The sequence below is a fragment of the Drosophila serrata genome, unplaced genomic scaffold (genome assembly GCF_035046125.1).
Source record: "Drosophila serrata isolate PLE 108 unplaced genomic scaffold, ASM3504612v1 contig_295, whole genome shotgun sequence".
NCBI classification, from domain to species: Eukaryota; Metazoa; Arthropoda; class Insecta; order Diptera; family Drosophilidae; genus Drosophila; species Drosophila serrata.
In genome coordinates this window covers 1,764,392-1,788,284 of record NW_028257193.1, presented here as the reverse complement: position 1 = coordinate 1,788,284, position 23,893 = coordinate 1,764,392, and the positions used below count along the sequence as shown (strand labels likewise).

At 39.6% G+C, this 23,893-nt stretch overlaps 8 protein-coding genes and 1 long non-coding RNA gene across 23 annotated transcripts in view; 3 read left to right on the top strand and 6 right to left on the bottom strand.

Moving 5' to 3' along the window:
- The window catches only part of f-cup (leucine rich repeat containing flyers-cup), a 68,617-nt gene extending 56,802 nt beyond the window's left edge, over positions 1-11,815 (bottom strand). For 4 of the 9 annotated variants that reach the window (XR_015272644.1, XM_020962151.2, XM_020962152.2 and 1 more), the window contains exons 1-5: positions 11,674-11,815; positions 11,063-11,111; positions 9,868-10,250; positions 8,991-9,184; positions 8,726-8,929 (exon numbers count right to left, since the gene is read on the bottom strand). Coding sequence is in view for 8 of the 9 variants with exons in the window: in XM_020962151.2 (XP_020817810.2) it covers positions 8,726-8,929; positions 8,991-9,184; positions 9,868-10,250; positions 11,063-11,067 (786 nt within the window). In the remaining variant the exon portion in view is untranslated. Of the gene's footprint in view, positions 1-8,725; positions 8,930-8,990; positions 9,185-9,243; positions 9,804-9,867; positions 10,251-11,062; positions 11,112-11,673 lie in introns of those variants that run through there. The other 5 variants (XM_086837081.1, XM_086837082.1, XM_086837083.1 and 2 more) reach the window with 2 other exon arrangements.
- ninaB (neither inactivation nor afterpotential B) lies at positions 11,675-14,272 on the top strand. Of its 2 annotated transcripts, XM_020962159.2 has the most exons (4): positions 11,675-11,734; positions 12,223-12,731; positions 12,794-13,814; positions 13,871-14,272. In XM_020962159.2, exons 1-4 carry the CDS (start codon positions 11,690-11,692, stop codon positions 14,144-14,146), a joined length of 1,851 nt encoding a protein of 616 aa, XP_020817818.2. In that variant the 5' UTR covers positions 11,675-11,689; the 3' UTR covers positions 14,147-14,272. The 2 variants fall into 2 exon arrangements, with proteins under 2 accessions (XP_020817818.2, XP_086693210.1); XM_086837084.1 differs by lacking the exon at positions 11,675-11,734 and having other exon boundaries at positions 11,833-12,731.
- On the bottom strand, positions 14,183-18,479 carry Adgf-D (Adenosine deaminase-related growth factor D). 2 transcript variants are annotated; one of them, XM_020962161.2, is made up of 6 exons: positions 18,148-18,479; positions 15,882-16,367; positions 15,648-15,817; positions 15,338-15,519; positions 14,731-14,867; positions 14,183-14,667 (listed from the first exon to the last, which is right to left on the bottom strand). In XM_020962161.2, the coding sequence occupies exons 1-6, from the start codon at positions 18,218-18,220 to the stop codon at positions 14,210-14,212; spliced, it is 1,506 nt and encodes a 501-aa protein (XP_020817820.2). In that variant the 5' UTR covers positions 18,221-18,479; the 3' UTR covers positions 14,183-14,209. The 2 variants fall into 2 exon arrangements, with proteins under 2 accessions (XP_020817820.2, XP_020817819.2); XM_020962160.2 differs by having other exon boundaries at positions 15,882-16,370; positions 18,148-18,473.
- On the top strand, positions 16,576-18,108 carry LOC110191329 (uncharacterized). The gene is made up of 2 exons (XM_020962163.2): positions 16,576-16,758; positions 16,818-18,108. Exons 1-2 carry the CDS (start codon positions 16,751-16,753, stop codon positions 17,548-17,550), a joined length of 741 nt encoding a protein of 246 aa, XP_020817822.2. The 5' UTR covers positions 16,576-16,750; the 3' UTR covers positions 17,551-18,108.
- Positions 18,339-22,013, top strand: Adgf-C (Adenosine deaminase-related growth factor C). 3 transcript variants are annotated; one of them, XM_086837086.1, is made up of 7 exons: positions 18,339-18,583; positions 18,638-18,727; positions 20,290-20,787; positions 20,846-21,015; positions 21,084-21,265; positions 21,318-21,454; positions 21,514-22,013. In XM_086837086.1, exons 1-7 carry the CDS (start codon positions 18,544-18,546, stop codon positions 21,975-21,977), a joined length of 1,581 nt encoding a protein of 526 aa, XP_086693212.1. In that variant the 5' UTR covers positions 18,339-18,543; the 3' UTR covers positions 21,978-22,013. The 3 variants fall into 3 exon arrangements, with proteins under 3 accessions (XP_086693212.1, XP_086693211.1, XP_020817751.2); XM_086837085.1 differs by having other exon boundaries at positions 18,483-18,727; XM_020962092.2 differs by lacking the exons at positions 18,339-18,583; positions 18,638-18,727 and adding an exon at positions 19,533-20,223.
- On the bottom strand, positions 18,609-18,850 carry LOC147643058 (uncharacterized). The gene is made up of 2 exons (XR_015272647.1): positions 18,759-18,850; positions 18,609-18,689 (listed from the first exon to the last, which is right to left on the bottom strand). It is a non-coding gene; the product is annotated as an uncharacterized LOC147643058 (long non-coding RNA).
- Argp (Arginine phosphatase) lies at positions 22,007-22,902 on the bottom strand. Its single transcript, XM_020962099.2, has 4 exons — positions 22,662-22,902; positions 22,421-22,605; positions 22,189-22,362; positions 22,007-22,130 (listed from the first exon to the last, which is right to left on the bottom strand). Exons 1-4 carry the CDS (start codon positions 22,684-22,686, stop codon positions 22,035-22,037), a joined length of 480 nt encoding a protein of 159 aa, XP_020817758.1. The 5' UTR covers positions 22,687-22,902; the 3' UTR covers positions 22,007-22,034.
- Positions 22,762-23,641, bottom strand: primo-1 (low molecular weight phosphotyrosine protein phosphatase primo-1). The gene is made up of 3 exons (XM_020962100.2): positions 23,392-23,641; positions 22,974-23,323; positions 22,762-22,902 (listed from the first exon to the last, which is right to left on the bottom strand). The coding sequence occupies exons 1-3, from the start codon at positions 23,420-23,422 to the stop codon at positions 22,816-22,818; spliced, it is 468 nt and encodes a 155-aa protein (XP_020817759.1). The 5' UTR covers positions 23,423-23,641; the 3' UTR covers positions 22,762-22,815.
- The window catches only part of primo-2 (low molecular weight phosphotyrosine protein phosphatase primo-2), a 75,801-nt gene continuing 75,255 nt past the window's right edge, over positions 23,348-23,893 (bottom strand). For all 3 annotated transcript variants that reach the window (XM_020962098.2, XM_086837088.1, XM_020962096.2), the window contains one exon: positions 23,348-23,641. In XM_020962098.2, coding sequence (XP_020817757.2) covers positions 23,546-23,641 — 96 coding nt within the window. In that variant the 3' untranslated portion in view covers positions 23,348-23,545. The remainder of the gene's footprint in view (positions 23,642-23,893) is intronic.

Genomic DNA, 23,893 nt, shown 5'->3' with positions numbered 1-23,893 from the left:
ACTTTTGATTAATACTAACACCCCGCAAAAAGGTATAAAAACTGGCAATTTTCTCGAATAATCAAAGTTTTCCAAACCTCATAATTAAGCCAGAAATGGGTTAATTTCAAATCGGAAAGCTGTTCTGTGTTAGTTCTAATGGCGCTAACAAATCAGCATACTGAGTTTGTTGATGCTGGTAAAAGATTCTTACTAAAATTATAATAACCTGCAAAAAGGTATAAAAACAGGCCATTTTTTTAACTAATCAGTGTTTTTCAAACATCATAGTTAAGCCAAAAATGGGTTAATTTCAAATCGGAAAGCTTTTCTGTGCTCATTTTTATAGCGCTAACAAATCTGCATACTGCGTTTTAATATTTAAAACATTAAATTTTTTGTCGAATTTTGACAATTTTAATGATGTAACCCCTTATCTTTTTTTCAAATTTTGACAAAAAATGGTCAACTGTATTTTTCCACTTGACATGGCTAGAACGATTAAGCCGTTCATTCTGATCTAGAATATATATGATTTGTAGGGTCGGAAATGATTCCTTCATTGTGTTATACGCTTCTGATTAATACTAACACCCCGCAAAAAGGTATAAAAACAGGCAATTTTCTCGAATAATCAAAGTTTTCCAAACCTCATAATTAAGCCAGAAATGCGTTAATTTCAAATCGGAAAGCTGTTCTGTGTTAGTTCTAATGGCGCTAACAAATCAGCATACTGCGTTTGTTGATGCTGGTAAAAGATTCTTACTAAAATTATAATAACCTGCAAAAAGGTATAAAAACAGGCAATTTTTTTAACTAATCAGTGTTTTTCAAACATCATAGTTAAGCCAAAAATGGGTTAATTTCAAATCGGAAAGCTTTTCTGTGCTCATTTTTATAGCGCTAACAAATCTGCATACTGCGTTTTAATATTTAAAACATACAATTTTTTGTCGAATTTTGACAATTTTAATGATGTAACCCCTTATCTTTTTTTCAAATTTTGACAAAAAAATGGTCAACTGTATTTTTCCACTTGACATGGCTAGAACGATTAAGCCGTTCATTCTGATCTAGAATATATATGATTTATAGGGTCGGAAATGATTCCTTCATTGTGTTATACGCTTTTGATTAATACTAACACCCCGCAAAAAGGTATAAAAACTGGCAATTTTCTCGAATAATAAAAGTTTTCCAAACCTCATAATTAAGCCAGAAATGGGTTAATTTCAAATCGGAAAGCTGTTCTGTGTTAGTTCTAATGGCGCTAACAAATCAGCATACAGCGTTTGTTGATGCTGGTAAAAGATTCTTACTAAAATTATAATAACCTGCAAAAAGGTATAAAAACAGGCCATTTTTTTAACTAATCAGTGTTTTTCAAACATCATAGTTAAGCCAAAAATGGGTTAATTTCAAATCGGAAAGCTTTTCTGTGCTCATTTTTATAGCGCTAACAAATCTGCATACTGCGTTTTAATATTTAAAACATCCAATTTTTTGTCGAATTTTGACAATTTTAATGATGTAACCCCTTATCTTTTTTTCAAATTTTGACAAAAAAATGGTGAACTGTATTTTTCCACTTGACATGGCTAGATCGACTAAGCCGTTCATTCTGATCTAGAATATATATGATTTATAGGGTCGGAAATGATTCCTTCATTGTGTTATACGCTTCTGATTAATACTAACACCCCGCAAAAAGGTATAAAAACAGGCAATTTTCTCGAATTATCAAAGTTTTCCAAACCTCATAATTAAGCCAGAAATGCGTTAATTTAAAATCGGAAAGCTGTTCTGTGTTAGTTCTAATGGCGCTAACAATCAGCATACTGCGTTTGTTGATGCTGGTAAAAGATTCTTACTAAAATTATAATAACCTGCAAAAAGGTATAAAAACAGGCAATTTTTTTAACTAATCAGTGTTTTTCAAACATAATAGTTAAGCCAAAAATGGGTTAATTTCAAATCGGAAAGCTTTTCTGTGCTCATTTTTATAGCGCTAACAAATCTGCATACTGCGTTTTAATATTTAAAACATTAAATTTTTTGTCGAATTTTGACAATTTTAATGATGTAACCCCTTATCTTTTTTTCAAATTTTGACAAAAAATGGTCAACTGTATTTTTCCACTTGACATGGCTAGAACGATTAAGCCGTTCATTCTGATCTAGAATATATATGATTTGTAGGGTCGGAAATGATTCCTTCATTGTGTTATACGCTTCTGATTAATACTAACACCCCGCAAAAAGGTATAAAAACAGGCAATTTTCTCGAATAATCAAAGTTTTCCAAACCTCATAATTAAGCCAGAAATGCGTTAATTTCAAATCGGAAAGCTGTTCTGTGTTAGTTCTAATGGCGCTAACAAATCAGCATACTGCGTTTGTTGATGCTGGTAAAAGATTCTTACTAAAATTATAATAACCTGCAAAAAGGTATAAAAACAGGCCATTTTTTTAACTAATCAGTGTTTTTCAAACATCATAGTTAAGCCAAAAATGGGTTAATTTCAAATCGGAAAGCTTTTCTGTGCTCATTTTTATAGCGCTAACAAATCTGCATACTGCGTTTTAATATTTAAAACATACAATTTTTTGTCGAATTTTGACAATTTTAATGATGTAACCCCTTATCTTTTTTTCAAATTTTGACAAAAAAATGGTGAACTGTATTTTTCCACTTGACATGGCTAGATCGACTAAGCCGTTCATTCTGATCTAGAATATATATGATTTATAGGGTCGGAAATGATTCCTTCATTGTGTTATACGCTTCTGATTAATACTAACACCCCGCAAAAAGGTATAAAAACAGGCAATTTTCTCGAATTATCAAAGTTTTCCAAACCTCATAATTAAGCCAGAAATGCGTTAATTTCAAATCGGAAAGCTGTTCTGTGTTAGTTCTAATGGCGCTAACAATCAGCATACTGCGTTTGTTGATGCTGGTAAAAGATTCTTACTAAAATTATAATAACCTGCAAAAAGGTATAAAAACAGGCAATTTTTTTAACTAATCAGTGTTTTTCAAACATCATAGTTAAGCCAAAAATGGGTTAATTTCAAATCGGAAAGCTTTTCTGTGCTCATTTTTATAGCGCTAACAAATCTGCATACTGCGTTTTAATATTTAAAACATTAAATTTTTTGTCGAATTTTGGCAATTTTAATGATGTAACCCCTTATCTTTTTTTCAAATTTTGAAAAAAAAATGGTCAACTGTATTTTTCCACTTGACATGGCTAGAACGATTAAGCCGTTCATTCTGATCTAGAATATATATGATTTATAGGGTCGGAAATGATTCCTTCATTGTGTTATACGCTTTTGATTAATACTAACACCTCGCAAAAAGGTATAAAAACAGGCAATTTTCTCGAATAATCAAAGTTTTCCAAACCTCATAATTAAGCCAGAAATGGGTTAATTTCAAATCGGAAAGCTGTTCTGTGTTAGTTCTAATGGCGCTAACAAATCAGCATACTGCGTTTGTTGATGCTGGTAAAAGATTCTTACTAAAATTATAATAACCTGCAAAAAGGTATAAAAACAGGCCATTTTTTAAACTAATCAGTGTTTTTCAAACATCATAGTTAAGCCAAAAATGGGTTGATTTTAAATCGGAAAGCTTTTCTGTGCTCATTTTTATAGCGCTAACAAATCTGCATACTGCGTTTTAATATTTAAAACATACAATTTTTTGTCGAATTTTGACAATTTTAATGATGTAACCCCTTATCTTTTTTTCAAATTTTGACAAAAAAATAGTGAACTGTATTTTTCCACTTGACATGGCTAGATCGACTAAGCCGTTCATTCTGATCTAGAATATATATGATTTATAGGGTCGGAAATGATTCCTTCATTGTGTTATACGCTTCTGATTAATACTAACACCCCGCAAAAAGGTATAAAAACAGGCAATTTTCTCGAATTATCAAAGTTTTCCAAACCTCATAATTAAGCCAAAAATGGGTTAATTTCAAATCGGAAAGCTTTTCTGTGCTCATTTTTATAGCGCTAACAAATCTGCATACTGCGTTTTAATATTTAAAACATACAATTTTTTGTCGAATTTTGACAATTTTAATGATGTAACCCCTTATCTTTTTTTCAAATTTTGACCAAAAATGGTCAACTGTTTTTTTCCACTTGACATGGCTAGATCGATTAAGCCGTTCATTCTGATCTAGAATATATATGATTTATAGGGTCGGAAATGAATCCTTCATTGTGTTATACGCTTCTGATTAATACTAACACCCCGCAAAAAGGTATAAAAACAGGCAATTTTCTCGAATAATCAAAGTTTTCCAAACCTCATAATTAAGCCAGAAATGCGTTAATTTCAAATCGGAAAGCTGTTCTGTGTTAGTTCAAATGGCGCTAACAAATCAGCATACTGCGTTTGTTGATGCTGGTAAAAGATTCTTACTAAAATTATAATAACCTCCAAAAAGGTATAAAAACAGGCCATTTTTTTAACTAATCAGTGTTTTTCAAACATCATAGTTAAGCCAAAAATGGGTTAATTTCAAATCGGAAAGCTTTTCTGTGCTCATTTTTATAGCGCTAACAAATCTGCATACTGCGTTTTAATATTTAAAACATCCAATTTTTTGTCGAATTTTGACAATTTTAATGACCAAATTTTGACCAAAAATGGTCAACTGTATTTTTCCACTTGACATGGCTAGAACGATTAAGCCGTTCATTCTGATCTAGAATATATATGATTTATAGGGTCGGAAATGATTCCTTCATTGTGTTATACGCTTTTGATTAATACTAACACCTCGCAAAAAGGTATAAAAACAGGCAATTTTCTCGAATAATCAAAGTTTTCCAAACCTCATAATTAAGCCAGAAATGGGTTAATTTCAAATCGGAAAGCTGTTCTGTGTTAGTTCTAATGGCGCTAACAAATCAGCATACTGCGTTTGTTGATGCTGGTAAAAGATTCTTACTAAAATTATAATAACCTGCAAAAAGGTATAAAAACAGGCCATTTTTTAAACTAATCAGTGTTTTTCAAACATCATAGTTAAGCCAAAAATGGGTTGATTTTAAATCGGAAAGCTTTTCTGTGCTCATTTTTATAGCGCTAACAAATCTGCATACTGCGTTTTAATATTTAAAACATACAATTTTTTGTCGAATTTTGACAATTTTAATGATGTAACCCCTTATCTTTTTTTCAAATTTTGACAAAAAAATGGTGAACTGTATTTTTCCACTTGACATGGCTAGATCGACTAAGCCGTTCATTCTGATCTAGAATATATATGATTTATAGGGTCGGAAATGATTCCTTCATTGTGTTATACGCTTCTGATTAATACTAACACCCCGCAAAAAGGTATAAAAACAGGCAATTTTCTCGAATTATCAAAGTTTTCCAAACCTCATAATTAAGCCAAAAATGGGTTAATTTCAAATCGGAAAGCTTTTCTGTGCTCATTTTTATAGCGCTAACAAATCTGCATACTGCGTTTTAATATTTAAAACATACAATTTTTTGTCGAATTTTGACAATTTTAATGATGTAACCCCTTATCTTTTTTTCAAATTTTGACCAAAAATGGTCAACTGTTTTTTTCCACTTGACATGGCTAGATCGATTAAGCCGTTCATTCTGATCTAGAATATATATGATTTATAGGGTCGGAAATGAATCCTTCATTGTGTTATACGCTTCTGATTAATACTAACACCCCGCAAAAAGGTATAAAAACAGGCAATTTTCTCGAATAATCAAAGTTTTCCAAACCTCATAATTAAGCCAGAAATGCGTTAATTTCAAATCGGAAAGCTGTTCTGTGTTAGTTCAAATGGCGCTAACAAATCAGCATACTGCGTTTGTTGATGCTGGTAAAAGATTCTTACTAAAATTATAATAACCTCCAAAAAGGTATAAAAACAGGCCATTTTTTTAACTAATCAGTGTTTTTCAAACATCATAGTTAAGCCAAAAATGGGTTAATTTCAAATCGGAAAGCTTTTCTGTGCTCATTTTTATAGCGCTAACAAATCTGCATACTGCGTTTTAATATTTAAAACATCCAATTTTTTGTCGAATTTTGACAATTTTAATGACCAAATTTTGACCAAAAATGGTCAACTGTATTTTTCCACTTGACATGGCTAGAACGATTAAGCCGTTCATTCTGATCTAGAATATATATGATTTATAGGGTCGGAAATGATTCCTTCATTGTGTTATACGCTTTTGATTAATACTAACACCTCGCAAAAAGGTATAAAAACAGGCAATTTTCTCGAATAATCAAAGTTTTCCAAACCTCATAATTAAGCCAGAAATGGGTTAATTTCAAATCGGAAAGCTGTTCTGTGTTAGTTCTAATGGCGCTAACAAATCAGCATACTGCGTTTGTTGATGCTGGTAAAAGATTCTTACTAAAATTATAATAACCTGCAAAAAGGTATAAAAACAGGCCATTTTTTAAACTAATCAGTGTTTTTCAAACATCATAGTTAAGCCAAAAATGGGTTGATTTTAAATCGGAAAGCTTTTCTGTGCTCATTTTTATAGCGCTAACAAATCTGCATACTGCGTTTTAATATTTAAAACATACAATTTTTTGTCGAATTTTGACAATTTTAATGATGTAACCCCTTATCTTTTTTTCAAATTTTGACAAAAAAATGGTGAACTGTATTTTTCCACTTGACATGGCTAGATCGACTAAGCCGTTCATTCTGATCTAGAATATATATGATTTATAGGGTCGGAAATGATTCCTTCATTGTGTTATACGCTTCTGATTAATACTAACACCCCGCAAAAAGGTATAAAAACAGGCAATTTTCTCGAATTATCAAAGTTTTCCAAACCTCATAATTAAGCCAGAAATGGGTTAATTTCAAATCGGAAAGCTTTTCTGTGCTCATTTTTATAGCGCTAACAAATCTGCATACTGCGTTTTAATATTTAAAACATACAATTTTTTGTCGAATTTTGACAATTTTAATGATGTAACCCATTATCTTTTTTTCAAATTTTGACCAAAAATGGTCAACTGTTTTTTTCCACTTGACATGGCTAGATCGATTAAGCCGTTCATTCTGATCTAGAATATATATGATTTATAGGGTCGGAAATGAATCCTTCATTGTGTTATACGCTTCTGATTAATACTAACACCCCGCAAAAAGGTATAAAAACAGGCAATTTTCTCGAATAATCAAAGTTTTCCAAACCTCATAATTAAGCCAGAAATGCGTTAATTTCAAATCGGAAAGCTGTTCTGTGTTAGTTCAAATGGCGCTAACAAATCAGCATACTGCGTTTGTTGATGCTGGTAAAAGATTCTTACTAAAATTATAATAACCTCCAAAAAGGTATAAAAACAGGCCATTTTTTTAACTAATCAGTGTTTTTCAAACATCATAGTTAAGCCAAAAATGGGTTAATTTCAAATCGGAAAGCTTTTCTGTGCTCATTTTTATAGCGCTAACAAATCTGCATACTGCGTTTTAATATTTAAAACATCCAATTTTTTGTCGAATTTTGACAATTTTAATGACCAAATTTTGACCAAAAATGGTTAACTGTTTTTTTCCACTTGACATGGCTAGATCGATTAAGCCATTCTGATCTAGAATATATATGATTTATAGGGTCGGAAATGAATCCTTCATTGTGTTATACGCTTCTGATAAATACTAACACCCCGCAAAAAGGTATAAAAACAGGCAATTTTCTCGAATAATCAAAGTTTTCCAAACCTCATAATTATGCCAGAAATGCGTTAATTTCAAATCGGAAAGCTGTTCTGTGTTAGTTCTAATGGCGCTAACAAATCAGCATACTGCGTTTGTTGATGCTGTTAAAAGATTCTTACTAAAATTATAATAACCTGCAAAAAGGTATAAAAACAGGCCATTTTTTTTAACTAATCAGTATTTTTCAAACATCATAGTTAAGCCAAAAATGGGTTAATTTCAAATCGGAAAGCTTTTCTGTGCTCATTTTTATAGCGCTAACAAATCTGCATACTGCGTTTTAATATTTAAAACATCCAATTTTTTGTCGAATTTTGACAATTTTAATGATAGATATTTTTTATCGAAAGTGTCGATTATCATAAGCTCTGTGTAAAAATTATACAACTCTGTGACCACGTGCTTTTAAGTTACAAATTTTTAAGTAATACAACCTTTGGGTTTTTCTACAATATGAAAAAAAAGAGTTTCGTGTCCTGGATAAGCACTGTTTTTTATAGGAAAAAATACAGGAGAAGCAAAAGCTTGGCTTGATAAACATTATCCAGATTCTTCTTCGGGAAAATCAACCATCAAAGATTGGTACAATGAATTTAAACGTGGTCGTGTGGACACCAAAGACGCTGAACGCAGTGGTCGCCCAAAAACAGCAGTTACGCCAGAAAATGTGGCAAAAATCCGAAAAATGGTATTGGCCGATCGCAAATTGAAATTAAAGGAGATAGCTGATGCCTCAAAGATATCGGAAGGCAGTGTGTTTACGATATTACATGAACATTTGGACATGAGAAAGCTCTGCTCGAAGTGGGTGCCGCGATTGCTAACACCGGAAATGACTCCTTCACTATGTTTCAAGCTTTAGACTAAAATGAAAATACTCTGCAAGGGTATAAAGATAACCTCATGAAGGATCTAGGCTTTGTTTAATATTATATTAAACTTAAATAATAAGTTTACTTATAAAACATATATTCCTAGCATAACTTACCAAAAACTCGAGCATGTGCAGGTCACTAATGTCCGGATCGAGTTCGTTAAACTCATTGTAGGAGATGTTGAGGTGCCGCAGCTCCGGCAAACTATAGGTCTCACGAGGCAGCTGCTTGAGCTTGTTGTGGCTCACATTCAGGCGCATGAGCTTCTCTAGCTTGCCGATCTCTGACGGCAGCTCCACCAGAGCATTATCGTGCAACTAAGAGGGAAAAAATGTTTATATTTTAGGCCTCTAGATTTAAGATCCGAATCATTCTTACCGTAAGCACGGTAAGCGAATGCTGCAGGTTCGCGATCTTGGGCGATAAGTGCGTCAGAGTATTAGAGCTTAGGTCCAAGTTTGTTAATGGCACTTGATTCCACCAGGCATCCTCCTCCTTGATGCTTAGCTGCTCCAGGTTAACTGCTTTGCTATCCGCATCCGCCTCGTTGATGTCATACAGGCGTTCGGGCACTGCAACGAAAAAGGACATGGGATCAATTAGAGAGCGCTGGGGCTGCGGCAATAACTACACTACAGGCTTCCGTCTTGAGCTGTGCCTGCTCGGTATCATCCAGTTCCAGCTCTAGCTCAAGCTCATCGTCCGGATCCTCGCTCTCCAGCTCATCTGCCGAGGAGGCCATCTGGAATTCACGGATCTGGTAGTAGCGTCGCCTTCGCGGATAGGGACCGCACATGCAGAACGAGGTGAGCTGCTTCCTGGAGGACGCAATCTTGACTGGTCGGGACGATGCGACAGCGACCAGCTCACGCGGCGGACTGAACCGAACGATGACTGGGCCTGAGGACGCACCCCGTGTGACGGCACCTTTATGGATCGTCTCAAGCCGCGGATGCTGACCAATCAAGCGGCAAATATGTTCCATGCCTTTTTAGGCTTGGCGACAAGGTCAAGTTTGAGATCGGAATCGCGAGATCGTCGATTGCCGATCGCCTCACATGAACTGGAACCACAAGGCGCTGCTGTCGACAAGGCCGAGCGGGTTCCATAGCTCACACTGACACTTCTGTTGTTGAGACACTTTCGGCTTGGCCATAGACTTCCAGCGACGCAGCTGCTCCTGGGTCACTACTGCTTGCGAGCAAGCTCCTCAATGTAGCTACTGTAAATATCTACATATTTCCCTTTAACTCACCGCTGGCCAATGCCTTGTTGGACAGATTCAGATTGCCCGTCTTTCTTGCGAGCTTCCACAGCTGCTGGGTGAGTATGGAGTCGTCTTCTTCCGTGGTCCTTTCGTGGAACACCGGCCGAAAGGAGGACTTGGGTCTTGGGGAACGGGCCATGGTCGTCGCTGTTTGTCGTTGCCGTTGGGACGGCGCACAGCGGGGAATTCTGCTTGCTGTGCCGCCCTTGGCGCCTGCACGTCCAACACCAGGCAAATCGCTCATCTCGTTGGGACAACCGTAGTGGGTGAAGCAGGGGCTAAGGTCGAAGTCGCCGCCGAAAGCTGAACCACGGTCACATTCCTGGGTGCCAAAGAACGTGCTGAAGTCGGTTTTTGCCTTTTGGCAGGAGCTTGCGGGGATGCCAGGTAAGCGGTGCGTTAGAAGTCACCGGAATTGCAGATAAATTCGGGGTTTGGCAGTTTTTTTGTACGTCGTTGTTTTTTCTGTTTTGTTTACTGTCAGCAATCAGCTGGTCGTTGGTCGTTACCCAACACTAATATCGTTGCTAGTTTATTTGCAACGGTAATTATTTTCAAAAATTTAGAGCAAGTTGGTGATTTAACTTTGTTTTACTAATTACTTTTACATTTAACTTTAATATTTTAAATATGGCTTAGAATTTAAAATGGCTTATAAATTAATAAATTGATCTATACGACACAACACGTTATTGAGGAATAACTAGAATTATATGTATATTATAAATATAATAAAGCCAAACTAATTTGTATTCAAGTTTAATTTTCATTTAAACAAAGACTATGATAAACTAATAAATAAATGGCTTAAAGTTTTTCTATTTCCGTTAAATACCTATTAATAAACCAACGATGTTGTGGAACAATAAATTGATTGCCATAGACCTATTTAATAAATTAATTAAGTACTTCAGTTACAAATAACATATCTATCCACAGCTGCAAGCAGATATAAATTAAAGTAGATTTACAGTCCCTAAATGCGGCAATGTTTGAATATGTTACAATGCACCTGCTCCTCCTTACATAATATATGGAATCTATCTTCTATAGCTATGTATATACTATGTTCATCGGAATAAGCTTAGAACGGCAATTGATTTGGTCGTGAACTTAAGTCTTGGTTGGGTGATGAGCACTGCGTAAGCCTCTATCAGCTTAAAAGGCTTAAGTCGCTACTTACTTCATAATCTCGTGACCAGCTTTCCCCTTCTCCTTCGCCTTCGGGGCTTCTGTGGGGGGTACGGAATACATATACATTAAACATACAAAAGTGTATTACTTTAGAGCAAGGTCAGCCACAAAAGTCAGTCAGTGGGGTGTATTAGATTTCCGCCGACTGACTGACTGCATCCACCAAGCTGGCTGGCTGCTTCCCCACTATATAACTCGTGTGGCTTGGTGGGTGGGTGGAATGGGCGCTTGCCGAAGCGGTAAAAATGCTGAGCCACTTGTCTTCGCGGTGCCCCTTGCAATGGGTCTCCAGTCTGGCAATGGGCCTGGAGCTGGGGCAGTAGTCGTCTACCGGTGTGTAGCTACGTCGGCGACTGTCAATCAAAATTATGAATAACGCTGCCAGCGAACTGCCTAGGGTCAGTTGCCTCCAATTGGCTACCGCCCACCCCAAGACCACCCCCATCCAAATCAGTGGCTCATGGGCCACCCCTCCCAACTAGGCGACGCGGTGAGAGCCCCTCGGAGCATTTGCCAGTTGTCATTTGGTTCCCATTGCAAGCGGACGGGCCACGTGGACTTGGATTTGGTTTGCTTGTCGGAGGAGCCCCCAGTACTCACTTTACTTATTTTCGCAATGGCAGCTGGTGTCTTCAAGAGCTTTATGCGCGATTTCTTTGCGGTGTGTTGCAAGCGTGGTTATTGATTAATAACTAAAAAAATTTACAAATTTTGGCTAATGGCTTCCAAAATAAAATACCCAAAGCTCTGGCTGACAGGATTTGAAATGAAACGTTGAGGTTCATTGTCGGCGGTTAAGTAGAGCTTGAAAAGTGCAGATAAATGTGTTATGTGGTTAACTTAAACTTTAAATTTTTAACTTCCTCAAAAAGTGAACCAATTCTAAGCTTAAGGTTAAGACTGTTCTGATTTCTTATACATTTCCTATATATAAAACTTATTTCATACTGTAACCAAATCGAGACCCATTGAGAGGTCCTTGAAAAAGCGGCTTTCAGCTGATGAAATATTTCGAATGGGTAGAAGCATGGCAGCCGACTGGATAATCCCAGCTAATCCAAACCAAAAATGCAGCCAACTTGGGCGGTCGTTAGTCCAATCGAGGCTACTTCCAACGTTAAAACCTATTCCTCCCCTTTTTGCCAGCAGGTGAAATACGATGACCAACAGAGTGATCCCCAATCGGAGCGTATAGATGGCAATGGCCGCCACTATCCCAACTGCTCCTCGGATGTTTGGTTACGATCCTGCGAGCGTGAGATTGTCGATCCCATTGAAGGCCATGTCAGTGGGCACATACCAAGTTGGATAACCGGCAGTCTTCTCCGGAATGGTCCCGGCAGCTGGAAGGTGGGTGACATGACCTTTGGCCACCTGTTCGATTGCTCGGCGCTGTTGCATCGATTCGCCATTAAGAACGGTCGTGTAACTTACCAGAATCGATTCGTGGACACGGAAACGTTGCGAAAGAATCGCGCTGCCCAGAGGATCGTGGTCACAGAGTTTGGAACGGCGGCCGTACCAGATCCCTGTCACTCCATCTTCGACAGATTTGCAGCCATCTTCCGCCCGGACAGCGGTACTGACAACTCGATGATTTCCATATATCCATTTGGGGACCAGTATTACACGTTCACCGAGACGCCCTTCATGCATCGGTAAGTGGACTCTTTTCTCTTTCAAAAGAGGGAGAGTATCTATAAAGTTCTGTATTACTTAGGATCAATCCTTGTACCCTGGCCACCGAGGCTCGAATCTGCACCACGGACTTTGTGGGGGTGGTGAATCACACCTCGCATCCGCATGTCTTGCCCAGTGGCACCGTCTACAATCTGGGGACTACAATGACAAGATCAGGGCCGGCTTACACGATCCTTTGCTTTCCACATGGACAACATATGTTTGAGGATGCTTATGTGGTGGCCACTCTGCCTTGCCGCTGGAAACTCCATCCTGGTTACATGCACACCTTCGGATTGACGGATCACTACTTTGTGATCGTGGAGCAGCCACTATCCGTATCCCTTACCGAGTATGTCAAGGCCCAGGTCCAAGGACACAATCTCTCCGCTTGTCTTAAATGGTTCGAGGACAGCCCGACACTGTTCCATCTCATAGATAGGAGCTCAGGAAAACTGGTCCAGACCTACGAGTCGGAGGCCTTCTTCTACCTGCACATCATCAACTGCTTTGAGCTGGATGGTCATGTGGTTGTGGATATTTGCAGCTACAGGAATCCCGAGATGATTAACTGCATGTACCTGGAGGCCATTTCCAATATGCAATCGAATCCCAATTATGCCTCACTCTTCCGTGGACGCCCTCTGAGATTTGTGTTGCCTTTGGGTACAGTTCCACCTTCGAGTTCTGGAAAGCGGAAGCTGGTAAGGTCCTTCTCGCTGGCAGGACTAAGTCCTCCCCAGGCTAGCCGGACTATGAGGCACTCGGCTTCTCAGTATGAGGATATCACCTATATGCCCACCAATGGCAGGCAGGAGACTCCGGCAGAGGAAAGCCCAAAAAAATACGAAAAGGCTGACGATAATTCGATAAATCTTGTGACTTTGGAGGGCAGTGAAGCTGAGGCCTACCGGGTCACTAATGGCATATTCCTGCGGCCAGAAATGCTATGCAACTGGGGCTGCGAAACGCCCAGAATATACTACGAGCAATACATGGGAAAGAACTATAGGTACTTTTATGCCATCAGCTCCGATGTGGATGCAGAAAATCCAGGAACTGTAAGTGTTACTCGAATTCCTTCAAATTAAATATTTTAAATTACTTTCTTTGGAAGCTCATCAAGGTGGATGTGTGGAACAAGACCAGCCTGACTTGGTGCGAGGAAAATGTCTATCCCAGTGAACCCATTTTTGTTCCTGCTCCAGAACCGAAATCCGAGGACGATGGCGTTATACTGGCCTCTATGGTGGTAGGTGGCCTCAACGATCGCTATGTGGGTCTGATAGTGCTCTGTGCCAAAACTATGACCGAGCTGGGACGTTGTGACTTCCATACCAACGGACCAGTGCCCAAGTGCCTTCATGGATGGTTTGCACCCAACGCAATTTAGGATCGTGCCTCAGCCCGTCCAGTATTACGCATAGACTAAGACTAGAGTGACCTTTTTATTAACTTAAAACTTTGGATTCAAAATATTTGCAATAAACTCCTGCCACTTGCGCTGGAACACCCTGTTGATCTTCCGTCGCTCGTCTGACGTTAGAATGGCGTACTTGATGGAGTTCAAAGCCAGCTGCTTGAGGAAGCGCAGATCCGCTTCCGCCGGAGCTAGGGCCATGAAGGCGTAGTAGAAGTCGTAGCTAAGTCCCTTGGCACCCCACACGCCTGGATCATCGGATGATATCACAATGGGAAAGTTCTCGGCGATCAGGAAGCTGGCCGGATGATTCCTTAGATCCCACACGAAGCCGAGGACCTGATTTGAGATGGGATTCACTTCGATGGCAATGTTGCGCTTCTTGATGGTGGACCACAGCTGCGGGTGCTTGGGCAGAGCAAAAGCGTGCCCAATACGCTTTGTGTTTAGCAGGATGGCGTCCATCATGTTCCAGTCCGTTCGCCCGTTCCAATCTGAGGGGTTAGTCCAATAATATATGAATAACTTGGGAATCCAAGGAATCCTAGGAATCTTACTTGTCTCGCCGGCGTGGAAGAAGTAGTTGGCTGTGCTGGGAAGATCGGACAACTGATTAATATACTTATTGAGAGGATCGCCGGTGTCCTCCTGGCCAATCATATCGAATCCTATCACAAAGTTTGGCTTGGCATGGCTGCAGAAAAATATTATATGTTATAAGATATAATTTTTATTCATATTCGTAATTAGAAGAAGAAATTCGACCTTATAAGATTGTATCGGAAATCTATCATCCCATGTTAAAATATACTTGATATGACAATTTATTTGGTAAATATAAGTTTTAAAATATCATAACTAAGCCAAAAATACACTAATTTGAATTCGGAAACCATTCACATGCTATATTTTATTAGGTCAAGAAATCTGCATACTCAGATTTAAAATGTAAGAAATTCAAATTTTTGTCAAATTTTGACAATTTTAATGATGACCCCTTATAAAATTTTCAAAATTTAGAAAAATTTTGTAAATATAATTTTTTATTCGGAGATGGCTTAAACGATGCGCTGTTAATGCTGATCAAGAATATATATGATTTATAGGGTCGGAAACGACTCCTTCCCTGATTATAATACCCTTCGAATAGGTATAAAAACTTACTGCAATTGCTTGAATGTAGTTATACGCCTCAACATATCCTCCTCGCTGGCCCGATTCCGCTTGGCATATATCACTTTCAGACCCACAAAGTCATGGTGTTTGGCCTTGAACTCCTCCACAATGCGCTCCAACTCGTTGGCCACCTCCAGGGTACTCAGAGTTCGATTGTTATCGTCGTAAAGCTGCGTTAAGTTAAAGATACTCAAAGGTTTAGATAAAATATAAAGCATAGCATTTTAGGGAATAGCTCTTATAGTTTCTTTAGTTCCAAATAAAGACAATGATCTACCACAAGAAATATATTACCAACCGGCGATAGAGAGGCTCTAATTTCTGCGTAGATAATGTTATCCTCGCACAGCTCCTCCAGCAGACGCTTGTGGTAGGCACAGTATGTGGGTCGATATTTGTAGAGCCGATCAACGGTGGTGAAGACGTTCTCAAAGCGCTCCCATATCTTCTTCCGGTTTGGCAACAGGGCTAGATTAATTTAAGATTTAAAGATAACGTTAGACAGCAGTCAAGTCTTAGTAATTATCATCACCTTCCGGCCTGGGTCCCAGCATATTAATGTGCTTCTCCAGCTGGCGCTCGTACTTGGCCCGATCCTCGGCATTGATCCGCTCCGTGCACACATTCTGGACTTCGCTGTGGCACCCAGCTTGATCGTAGGTAAACACTAGCAGTCCGTCCACGTTGCGGCAGGTGTACAGGTTGTTGGTGGTCGTCAGGTTGCCGATGATCCACCGCGAAGTGACCATACCCGTATTGTGACCGTGCAGGAAGGCGCCCTTTGGCATCTTTTGGATCAGCCGGAAGACCTCGCTCTGGCGCACATATTGCCTGCCCTGGAAGAAGTGCATGGCCGGGGCGTACTTCTCCGGCGTCTTAAGACCTTCAGCTATCTCCGCCCGCTTGGCGTTCATCAGGATGCTGTTGGCCTTCGCTTCGTCGGAGGACAACCAGATGTTTCCTCCCAGCGAGGCTAGACGCTCCGCTTCCATGATCTGCTCTCGTAGGGTTTCATAAGCTGCTAGAAAATAGATTAGAATTTAAAGAAATTCAGAAGTTTTTAACGGTTTCCTTAAAAAGGAAAAATAAACCTAATCAAGCTTATATACAATATTAGCTTTAAAGATATATGCGTATTATTAATGAAACTTTAAGTAATGGTATTTATTGAGCTTTCAAAATTCGTTTTCAAAAATTTATATTGCGATTTTATATGGCGGTAAGTCAGTTTAGTATTTTCTTTAGCTTCCAATGGTAAGCTTTAGCTTTTGAGCAACGGGCACACTATTCGGCAATCAACAAAAACACAAATATAAACAATAAGTTTCTGCATATTTACGCCGTCTAGAAAATATAATCTCAAAGCCCTTGGGCGCACCAAGGAGTTTTAAATCCAATTAAATGGAGGTGTAAGCATGGACTATAAAGAATCCTATCAAAAAACCTTCTTCTGACTTTCCAATTTCAGGAAAAGCTGTCACGATGCGCCAAATGGGTTTGGAATAATTCAATCCTACGATACGCTCTACTATCAGGATGAGGAAGAACTACGAAAAAGGGAAAATCAACTGGAGGGAGATATTTACAACGAAACGGCAACTCAAAGAAGATTCCACCTACTTGAGGAAGTAAAGGCCGAGCCTATTGAAGAGGAGGATCGCCCTCAGCTCTCAAATCTGTCCAGTTATCAAGTGAAAAAAGAGGACCTAACAAATCACATTCAAAGCAGTTATCCTGCCATTTTTAATGTCAAAAATAATAACATGGAGGAGCCACATCCGTTCCAGTGTCCCGATTGCCCAAAGTCCTTTTTACAAAAAACAAAGCTTCAGCGACACGTCAAGACGCACTCAGGGGAAAGACCATACACATGTAGCTACTGCCAGGCGTCCTTTTCACGAAGCGAACACCTTCAGCGACACGTTCGGAAACACACAGGAGAACGACCCTACAGTTGTACCGTATGCCAGTCGGCCTTCACACGAAAGGAGCATCTCCAGCGACATACAAGGACGCACACCGGAGAACGACCGTACAAGTGTACCTATTGCCAGGAGTCTTTTCTCAAAAAGGAACATCTCCAGCGGCATTCCCGGATCCATACAGGAGAACGACCCTACCAGTGTAGCCATTGTCAGGAATCATTTTCGAGGAGCGAGCATCTTCAGCGGCACGTTCAAACCCACAAAGGAGGAGAATGACAGAGTTGGTCCAGAATTGAGTCTGTATCTTTACAATCAGTCGGGGACTGTACAGGATCCTGTCAAATTTGTTGACCAATGTTGTTTTCCTGCCTTTAACATAAGTTTTCGAATAACTAGTTTTAAGGGAAATTGAGCAAAAAACAGTAAAGGAATAAGGTTTATAAGGAAGCGTCTAAAAAACTGAATTATTATTTGAATAATTATTATTAATAATTATTAATCATAGACGATCAAGGCTACAGATTTAAAACTTTTGAAAACACAAACAATATTTAAACAGACTTTATCTGTAAAAAATACTGGAAACTAGCGATACTCATTGTTTTTGTTTTTTTTTTTCATATTCTTCTCAGTCAAAGTGTTGTAGTTCCTTATTATGAATTCAAGAGAACTTTTTACTTATTTGTAATATAATAGTTTACTTCACAGTTTCATTTTGTTCACACACAAAAAAACAATTGGTCAAAAAGATCACAAAACTTCACATAGCCACAATCTGAACAGATAACCCAAAGGAATGTTTCCAAACAATATTAAGGCAATATTTCAAGACTCTTCGGTGTAGTTGAGCATTAAGCATCCTTCGAAACTTACGTATATCCGCTGCCTGCAGGCTGCCTGGCAGCAGGATCACGAATCCCAGCAGCAGCAGCTCCAAGAGTAACATGTCCCCGTGTATTCCCAGTTCCGCTTTAAAATATACGCCGTAATTATTCGATCCGCGTCTCTTGGCGCTCGCCAGCCAACTGATAAAGCCCGCAGTACGTAAAAAACTGACCCGTATACGGCTTGTGCAATTTCCATTCTGATCATGATCTTGGACGCTGTGGAAGCTGCGGCAGGCAGTTGTTGCTGCTGCTGCTGCAGTTCAATGACGGAGATTAGTCCGCTCCCGCATGGGGCGCGCGAAATGTTTGAATGCCCCCGGGTTTGGCACTTTCGTTGACACTGGCCCCTCGGGTAATTTGCAAATAAATTTCATGACGTCGCATGGTCAGTGCCAAAATGCCCTACACAATACCGGTCCTGAGTATGCTTATTTATGGATCTCCAGAGGCAATGATAATCTCACTCGTACTTATAGGTCATCTATGGAATCAACCAGGCCGACGGACACTACGCCTCTATCAGCACAGCTATATTTTTACAAATATGTCAAAACATTGGGTTTGCTGTAAGTATATTTTTGCATATTGTTGACTAACCCAATTTGCTGTGTTTACCCGCCGAAATTATACTTGACATTGAACGTGAAATCGGGGTATCAGGCCATCGATTAGAATAGAAAATATTCTTTTTTAAAGGAAATATTGTTTAAAAAATATTCGCATTCATTGAATCAATAGTTGTATGTGCTAATTTCTGGGTGTATCAAAGCTTTTAAAATATCATTACTAAGCCAAAAATGCATTAATTTCAATTCGGAAAGAACTCTTATGTTAGTTTTTAGTAGTTAATAAACTATCTGTAATTATGAATTTTAAAAAATTAAATTTTTTGGCAAATTTTGCCAAATTTTTTGAACGGGCATAGCTAGTTTGATTCAGCTGTTGATGCTGATCAATAATATAAATGAAAATATAGGGTCGGAATTGACTCCTTCACTGTGTTTCAAGCTTCTGAATAAAATTATAAAACCCTGCAAGTGCATATTGAAAGAACAAGCTTATTACTCTGAATATATGTAACAATTTAATAAATATAATATGTTTTATTTTTTTGATGAAAAACCACCGTGAGTTGAATTAATGTCTCATATTTAAGATAATTCTTATTGAGATTCATTAAAAAAAAAAAACAATAATAAACAAAGAAGCCATAAACAAACATTACTTACATGTCATTCGCTTAACAACAAATTAAGTGCTCACCTTTGCCGGTTTGTAAAGCGAGGATAATTGACAGATCTGCAATTACCTTTAATGTCGGTGGCTTCCAGGCAACTTTTTGGGTATTGGGGGACCCGGAGAACTTGCGATGCCAAAGCCGTACCCGGCGGGCCACTAGAAACCAGCAAGCGTGTCCGCGAACGTCAGTGAAAATTTGCCAAAATAGAAAAATACAAATAGTTAAAAATTAACAAGCAACGGGGAGTGCGCGCGCGCGCGCGCGTTTCGTCATTTTAAATCACTTAATATGCAGGGGATGGCATTCAATCGTAGATACAAAAAACAGATATCCAAACAATCCAATCCAGCCACTAGAATGAAATTATTTCGGAGGAGAGCGTTGTCAACCGTTAAGAGCCGCAGAGGGTGGCGGCTCCCAGCTCCCACCTCTCGTCTAATCTTTTAATGAGCTGGCTTCGCTGAATGATTGTGTCAAAAAAGAAAAAAAATATGATTGCTTCTACTTTTATTTTTGTTTTTCTTGGCTGTCAGAGCTGGGAGCGTACAGCCGGTTTTGGCAATGTGGTATCCACAGTTCTTGTCGGGCTCTTCTAGCGAGCGGTCACAAAAGAGAAAACACTTTCCTCACATTCCCCAACAAATTCTCAGTCAAATAATAACAAGTCAACGTGTCCGGCGTCAAGTCAATATTTGATTAGTGAGCTCATTAGCTGGCCAGGACTAAAACGACAGTTAAGGACCTTTCACACAATGAAACAATTTCTGTTCCTGCTACTTCACCTGATTTCACAGCCGCTGATTCAGTCGCAGACCGCACTAAGTACGTTAAGGAGGATAGGATTTAGAATCATCCTGAGGAGCTTAATATTTTTAAAAAATTTCCTAGGCTATGAGCAAGCACGCCAGGCAGTTCTTACTGCCGAGGAGGAGCTCATGACCGGTGGACACACATACCTGAGCACGCAAGAGGCCAAAGTGGACGATATCTTTATGGAATATAAACTCGGAGAGCTGTCCCAAGGATTCCGGAATGCTGAGCAGAATGCAGCTGCTCTGCATTTCTTTAAGGCCAAGCCGCTGATCGATCGGAGTGGTGTCTTTCGCTTCCTGCAGAAGATGCCCAAGGGAGCGGTCCTGCATCTGCACAATACCGCCTCCGTGAGCTCAAAGTGGGTGGTCCAGGATATATCCTATATGCCCGGTATGCTGCGCTGCACCACGGCCACGGGTCGCAGTGTCCTGTCCTTCCGGCGGACACCCAAGGAGCACCAGTGTCAGTCGCAGTATGTCCGTGTGGCCGACGAGCGACAGAATTCCGTCGACAGGCAGGTCTACGATCAGAATTTCGAGCGCCTAATCAATCTATATACGCCAGTTCCGGAACGTAAGTCTAAGGAGGATCATTTCTAGTCAGTGTCCTTTATAATTACCTTCCATTTCAGTGGAATATCCCACAATCACCCATGTTTGGGATCGCTTTCAGGACATGTTTGATGTTATCGGGGATGCCCTTGCCTACTTGCCTGCCTTTCGAGCCTACCACTGGCAGATGCTCGAGGAGCTCTACAACGACAATGTGATGTATGCGGAGATCCGCACCAGCTGCAAGAAGGTTATTAATTAAGTTTTTGTGGATTTCTAAACCCATTTTCTTTCACTTACCTAGCTTTATCATTTCAGCTTTATGATGCCAGTGGACGCACCTTTCCCCGAGAACGAACTATCCGGGAGCTGTATGCCTTGAACGAGAAGTTCACCAAGTTACATCCGGATTTCCTAGGAATGAAAATCATTTTCGCCGTCTATCGAGGCTACGAAGTGGATCAACTTAAGGAGACCATTGAGGAATTTAAACAAATCCAGTAAGTGAATGAGAATTCCAAACTTCAAGACCTGGATTTCAATTCTCCACAGCGAAATCTTCCCACACTTTGTGGTTGGATTTGATTTGGTGGGTCAGGAGGATAAGGGCAAGCCGCTGTATACTCTGTTGCCTGCCTTGAGGGATTTGCCATCAACAGCTCGCCTATTTCTGCACGGTGGAGAGACAAGTAAGTGGTGTGGTCGTCCTCATATTTAATTCAAAGATATATATGTTTATCCTCTTCAGATTGGTTTGGTGCCTCTACGGACATTAATCTCCTGGACGCTCTACTGCTCAATACTACACGTATTGGTCATGGTTATGCTTTGGCTAAGCATCCCATTCTCATGAATGCCGTCAAGACACGCCATATCGCCGTGGAGGTGAGTCCCATATCGAATCAGGTGCTTCATCTGGTTTGGGACATGCGTAATCATCCGGGTTCCCAGTACTTGGCTTTGGATGTTCCTGTGGTGATTTGCAATGATGATCCTGGATTCTGGAATGCCAAAGGTCTCAGCTATGACTTTTACTATGCCATCATGAGTCTGGCTCCCAACAATGCCGGCCTGCGGGTTCTGAAGACTCTGGTTTGGAACTCTGTGCGCTACTCTACGCTGACGGAGGAGGAGCAGACGCGTGCTTTTAAAATACTGGAGCTAAGCTGGACACATTTCATGGAGAAGGTCCTGCAGGGCAGCGTCTTCTGAATGGGGTTCCTAATAAATAGCTCTGGTGATTACAAATTCAGTAAAGGTTTTATTCATTTAATTTTCTTCATCAGTTTTTAGTTGTCTCAAGAATTTTTCGCAGCTCTCCAGGATTTGTAGGTAGGCCGTATGGAAGCCGCCCATACCTTGACTCTGTAAAATTGAAGATTATTTTAGTTAGTTTTAATACATGGTTATTTTTCGCATTTACAAAATATGGATCCTGGATAATTTCATCTTCCTTGCGTCCTATGTAGCTGCCCAACAGTTGAATCTTACTTTTGGGAGGAGTCGCCAGCCTTGAGGCCATTTGTTGAAGCTCCATCAAGTTGCTGTTGTCCATAGCCAGGATGTAATCAAAGTCCATAAAGTCCTGCGGTGTTATCTAACGAAAAAATTCATAAGATGAGAAGGTGATAAGGGGATTTACTGGAATTTGTTACCAAACGGCCCAAGTGCTTAGTTTTAAGACCATGCTGCTTCAATATATCCAGGGTTCGTGGATTTGGCTCAATGCCCACATTCCAATCCCTGAGACCAGCACTGTCCACAAGCCAGTCCCGATGATTTTGCTTCAAAATCAAATGGCTTAGGATGGCCGCAGCCATAGGAGAGCGACAGGTATTTCCTTTAATTAAAATTATAAACTTTTTAAATATAAGTTAATATTGTTAAACAACTTACCAATGCACACAAAGAGAACCTTCATGTTCAGTGTTAAGAGCTGCAAGTTCCGGATACTGCTGCTGCTGATTCATTTAAGAACATAAAAACAAGTTCACGATTTTGTACCTGACATTTATTAATTTAAATAACAAAGTATAATTCACTACTAGATTTACTTTTGCAACCGCTCTTTCATGAAGGCGGCACAGGCCACCACACACTGCTGATAGGCGGTCTCGAAGCCCTCCGCTCCACGTTCCTGGAATGTCACAGAGAGGTCAAGTTCATATAGATTACATTCTCCTTCAAAAAAAAAGAAGACCCACTTACATAGTAGGGATCCTCTATGATACGGTTCTTCTTGTCCAAACCAAAGTCACCCAGCATAAGGAGTTCCGCCTTGGAGTCCTTGGGCGCCAGGCGTCGCAGCTCGCTCATGTTTTCCTCGTCCATGCCGAAGATGTAGTCGAACTCGTTGAAGTCCTGCTTCCGGATCTGGCGCACTATGTGGGTGCACTTAAGGTCATGTTGCTTCAGAGTGCTGATGGCCCTGGGATCCGCCCGGTTTCCCACATGCCATGAGCCAATGGCGGCGCTGTCCACCTCTACATCCGACATCTTGGCTTTGGCCAGCGTTTCCACCATTACAACTTCCGCAATGGGCGAGCGGCAGATGTTGCCTGAAAAAACAAAAGCCGTTGTGGTTGGTTTTCCAAGGCAAGAGAAGGATTCAATGGACTTTAATTACCCAAACAAATCATAAGTATTTTCTGCACCATCTTTCTAAACGCACTTTACAAGTAATTTTACCGGCTGATAAACGAGGGCTACCTCTACTTCAGCCCTGATTTTGCTGTCAGCTGTTCCGCCTCTTAACCCTTAGGCGGTCGCATGGGATTCGTTTACAAAATCTGCTGCTGGCGCGCTTGCTCCAAGAAATTCTGGCAAGCTATGTGACACTTTTGATAGATATTTTCGAACGGTGCCTCGCCCACAGTCTGTTAAAAATAAAATTAATAATTATTTTATAAGTATGTAAAAAGATTAAATAACCCTGTCATTCTAGACTTCAGGTAAATATTTAAGAGTTTATCCTCTGAATTATTTTATTATTTTTATACATTTGTATAGGAAATACCAAAGCCAGCATAGCATAGCTCATAACCACAGCCCAAGATTATGCTTCTGGAAAAAGCATCTGCCATATTTTATACAAGCTAATAATTAAATATTACAACAAAAATTATTTA